The sequence below is a fragment of the Ictalurus furcatus genome, chromosome 6, assembly GCF_023375685.1.
Source record: "Ictalurus furcatus strain D&B chromosome 6, Billie_1.0, whole genome shotgun sequence".
In the NCBI taxonomy this organism is placed as follows: Eukaryota; Metazoa; Chordata; class Actinopteri; order Siluriformes; family Ictaluridae; genus Ictalurus; species Ictalurus furcatus.
In genome coordinates this window covers 30,568,650-30,573,649 of record NC_071260.1, presented here as the reverse complement: position 1 = coordinate 30,573,649, position 5,000 = coordinate 30,568,650, and the positions used below count along the sequence as shown (strand labels likewise).

General features: G+C 43.3%; 1 protein-coding gene across 3 annotated transcripts in view; it reads right to left on the bottom strand.

The window, feature by feature from the left end:
- dip2a (disco-interacting protein 2 homolog A) overlaps window positions 1–5,000 on the bottom strand; it is a 132,935-nt gene that overhangs the window by 3,089 nt on the left and 124,846 nt on the right. For all 3 annotated transcript variants that reach the window (XM_053627590.1, XM_053627591.1, XM_053627592.1), the window contains 4 exons: window positions 3,173–3,234; window positions 735–792; window positions 244–318; window positions 1–112 (listed from right to left, as the gene is read on the bottom strand). The exon at window positions 1–112 is cut by the window's left edge and continues 63 nt beyond it. In XM_053627590.1, coding sequence (XP_053483565.1) covers window positions 1–112; window positions 244–318; window positions 735–792; window positions 3,173–3,234 — 307 coding nt within the window. The remainder of the gene's footprint in view (window positions 113–243; window positions 319–734; window positions 793–3,172; window positions 3,235–5,000) is intronic.

The window sequence follows — 5,000 nt, the reverse complement described above, 5'->3', positions numbered from 1 at the left end:
CGGTCTGCGTGTCACCGAAACTCAGCTTGGTGCAGAAGTGATCGGCGTGCAGCGCCTCTTCGCCGTAAACCGTGTAATATCCTGTGGCATTGTGGGGGCTGCTAACCCAGATCTGTTTAAAGATCACGAATCACACACGTTTAGGCCAGATGTTTCGATTTCGATCTTTCCGTGTTCTTGGGATACATTCACACCGAGCTAATAAATGTATTTTGTTCTGAACGCTGGGGAGAAGAACCTCACCTCTCCGAGATGAGAGTCTCCGAGCGGTCCTTTGGTCTCTGTGTGAGCAATGATTACTTTTACACCAGGCAGGATCTGCAGGAGAAAACACACACAGCATGGTCACATGCCTTACGAAAACAAGCGCATGCAAGCAGGAAGTGTGTGTGAAAGGTGTGGATCTGCACAGTGTGTGCATGTAGCCCCTTTCACACAGTTATGGGGAAATTCACAAGTGCAAGACTGACAGAAATCGACCAGGGAAGGATTAATATAATTCCGGAGGGGGGGAGGGGGAATAACAGGGAGAGGAGATGTGTGAACAGAAGCCAGTATTTTACCAGGAGTGAGCATGGGAGTGTGTGCATGTGGTCAGAAAGGAATGATGCAAAATTTAACTATTACTGGTAAAGGAATGCAGGTTGCAGGTCAGGTGTGAAATGAGTATTAGAGAGAGAGAGAGAGAGAGAGAGAGAGAGAGATTCGGAACTGATATAGGTGTGTTTTCTCACCTTCCCCGACTCCATCAGAGGCAGACTGTGTGGAGATCCTCTTTCAACGAGCCGCACTCTGATAAATAAATAAATAAATAAATAAATAAATAAATAAACACAATAATTCTCCCCGTTTTCTGGAACACTACTGAATTCCCTACTGCAAGAATCGATCCCCCAACCCTGGAGTTGCAAAGCAAATGTGCTAACCACTAACTCACCGTGCCCCCCCCCAAATTCCTTCATTAACCCACGTTATCCACCACACACCATTAAACCCCTTTATTAACCCACATTATCCACCACACACCATCAAACCCCTTTATTAACCCACATTATCCACCACACACCATCAAACCCCTTTATTAACCCACATTATCCACCACACACCATCAAACCCCTTTATTAACCCACATTATCCACCACACACCATCAAACCCCTTTATTAACCCACATTATCCACCACACACACCATCAAACCCCTTTATTAACCCACATTATCCACCACACACCATTAAACCCCTTTATTAACCCACATTATCCACCACACACACTATTAAACCCCTTTATTAACCCACATTATCCACCACACACCATCAAACCCCTTTATTAACCCACATTATCCATCACACACACCATCAAACCCCTTTATTAACCCACATTATCCACCACACACCATCAAACCCCTTTATTAACCCACATTATCCATCACACACACCATCAAACCCCTTTATTAACCCACATTATCCACCACACACCATCAAACCCCTTTATTAACCCACATTATCCACCACACACCATCAAACCCCTTTATTAACCCACATTATCCATCACACACACCATCAAACCCCTTTATTAACCCACATTATCCACCACACACACCATCAAACCCCTTTATTAACCCACATTATCCACCACACACCATTAAACCCCTTTATTAACCCACATTATCCACCACACACCATCAAACCCCTTTATTAACCCACATTATCCACCACACACCATCAAACCCCTTTATTAACCCACATTATCCACCACACACACCATCAAACCCCTTTATTAACCCACATTATCCACCACATACCATTAAACCCCTTTATTAACCCACATTATCCACCACACACCATCAAACCCCTTTATTAACCCACATTATCCACCACACACCATCAAACCCCTTTATTAACCCACATTATCCATCACACACACCATCAAACCCCTTTATTAACCCACATTATCCACCACACACCATCAAACCCCTTTATTAACCCACATTATCCATCACACACACCATCAAACCCCTTTATAAACCCACATTATCCACCACACACCATCAAACCCCTTTATTAACCAACATTATCCACCACACACCATCAAACCCCTTTATTAACCCACATTATCCATCACACATCATCAAACCCCTTTATTAACCCACATTATCCACCACACACACCATCAAACCCCTTTATTAACCCACATTATCCATCACACATCATCAAACCCCTTTATTAACCCACATTATCCACCACACACACCATCAAACCCCTTTATTAACGCACATTATCCACCACACACCATCAAACCCCTTTATTAACCCACATTATCCACCACACACACCATCAAACCCCTTTATTAACCCACATTATCCATCACACATCATCAAACCCCTTTATTAACCCACATTATCCACCACACACCATCAAACCCCTTTATTAACCCACATTATCCACCACACACCATCAAACCCCTTTATTAACCCACATTATCCACCACACACACACCATCAAACCCCTTTATTAACCCACATTATCCACCACACACACCATCAAACCCCTTTATTAACCCACATTATCCACCACACACCATCAAACCCCTTTATTAACCCACATTATCCATCACACATCATCAAACCCCTTTATTAACCCACATTATCCATCACACACCATCAAACCCCTTTATTAACCCACATTATCCACCACACACACCATCAAACCCCTTTATAAACCAACATTATCCATCACACATCATCAAACCCCTTTATTAACCCACGTTATCCACCACACACACCATCAAACCCCTTTATAAACCCACATTATCCACCACACACCATCAAACCCCTTTATTAACCCACATTATCCACCACACACCATCAAACCCCTTTATTAACCCACATTATCCACCACACACCATCAAACCCCTTTATAAACCCACATTATCCACCACACACACCATCAAACCCCTTTATTAACCCAGGTTATCAATGTTTGCTATCTAAACAAACATTATCCAAACACCTTATCCATCAAACACCATCATTACTCCACATTTTCACTGACACACATTATCCACCAGCCACAATATAACCAACACCAAAACACTCATCAAACAGTTTCTCACTATCTCTAGTGTCAGCTGGACATTGTCGGGATTTAGTGTTTTGAACATTTTAAAGGACTCACCTGTCATGTCGAAGTGCTCTCATGTCCACATAGACGGTGGTGGGATCAGGACCAGCTGTACCCTGCATGAGAAGAGCGGAATTAGTCCACAATAAAATCTTTACCATGACTCAGAGTTCTGAAGGACCAGATCCCATAACTTCCATCCTTCACGAGGATTATTCCAGATCTAATCGAAATAATTTCACCGTGATTACCACACAGTATATCATATCAACACAGTATACTGGACAGTTTAACACTGACACACTCCTTTCTCAGATTGAACTGATATCCCAATAACACTTGGAGATCAGCTTAAACGTGAAAGACCTGGAATTTCAGGGTCCTCATAAATATTTCCCAGAAGAACCCATGAAGTGTAAGGTATAAAAACGTTAACCGTGTCCCACATTATTTCCATTTGAGTTTTTCGTCTCACTGTCCAGACGTACCAGAAGAGTAACACGTGGAGAAACTTTGATATAAACGCCTAACATATAAATAGCGTGTTATTTGAACTTCTATCGGGTTCTTCGGGAATTTTTTATCCCTTACCCTTCATAGGACCAGGTGGAACAGTAATGCAGGAAGGGAGAAGGTTATACCAGCCTCCACAACAACACGCACATGAATTTTCCACCTTTATCTACTCTAAACACAGCCATGTGATCTTTGTTAGTATGCATCCGCATATCGAAAAGCACTGACTAGTGTACTTTTACACACCCAAAGCAGCAATGCCAACAAAGCACGCAGGCCACATGTATTCAAATCCAGAGTTTAACATGCCCTTATTGACACCCCATCTGAGGAATCCATTTGACCCCCTTGAGGGCAGTTGCGGTACTTTATTAGCTCGACGTTTGGTAGACGGTTTCTTCAGTCATCACTGTAGACTGTAAGAAGGACAAGAACTTACCCAGAAGGCATTGCTATGTTTTGATTTATCCAGAATATTACTGGCTTCTTCCTGGTTTTTCAAATAGCTGAGCAGCAAGTGGACGCTTTTAGGTTTCCCGTCTGATTTGTTTTTATTTAGACCACAGCTTGTTTGAATTCAGAAGGTGTGCTTATATGTTAATGCACTCGTTCTCATACGTTCTCCTTCCTGGAGTAGATTTATGGAAGGAGTCTCGAGTGTCGGAGCTTTTTGTACAGGTCAGTAAGTTTCTCTGTCTGCAGGACCGAGGAGTTTGCTCGTTCTGGGTTCTTAGTCACGTGACAAGCCGCGTTTTTCTCGTTCTTTTTTTTGTCTCATTAAACGTTAAGCGAGAGAACACGGGCGAAATCTTTTACAAATGTATTCACTGTGGTGTAAGTGTAATAACGCTTTTCAGACGGTACTGTTATAACTGTAGAATAATGCACTTCTGGGTGGTAAGGGTAACATCACACAACGCTGGTGTGGATTATTTTCATATAACAACACGGTCTGTGTTCTGATATGTGACAACGAGGGGGCACGGTGGCTTCGCACCTCTAGACTTTGGGGGTTCGAGTCCCGCCTCCTCCCTGTGTGCGTGGAGTTTGCATGTTCTCCCCGTGCTTTGGAGGTTTCCTCCAGGTACTCCGGTTTCCTCCCCCAGTCCCAACACACGCGTTGTAGGCTGATTTGCATTTCCAAATTGTCTGTAATGTGTGTATGAGCGCGTAAATGTGTGTGATGTGTGTGACACCGTCCAGAGTGTCCCCCGTCTTCATGCCCCGAGTTCCCTGGGATAGACTCCGGGCTCCCCGTGACCCTGTGTAGGATAGGCGGTACAGAAAATGTACGGATATGTCACAACCCTACAACGTTGGTAGTGGATGAGGGGCATGTTATAAACAGTATTTGAATACAGGGTTA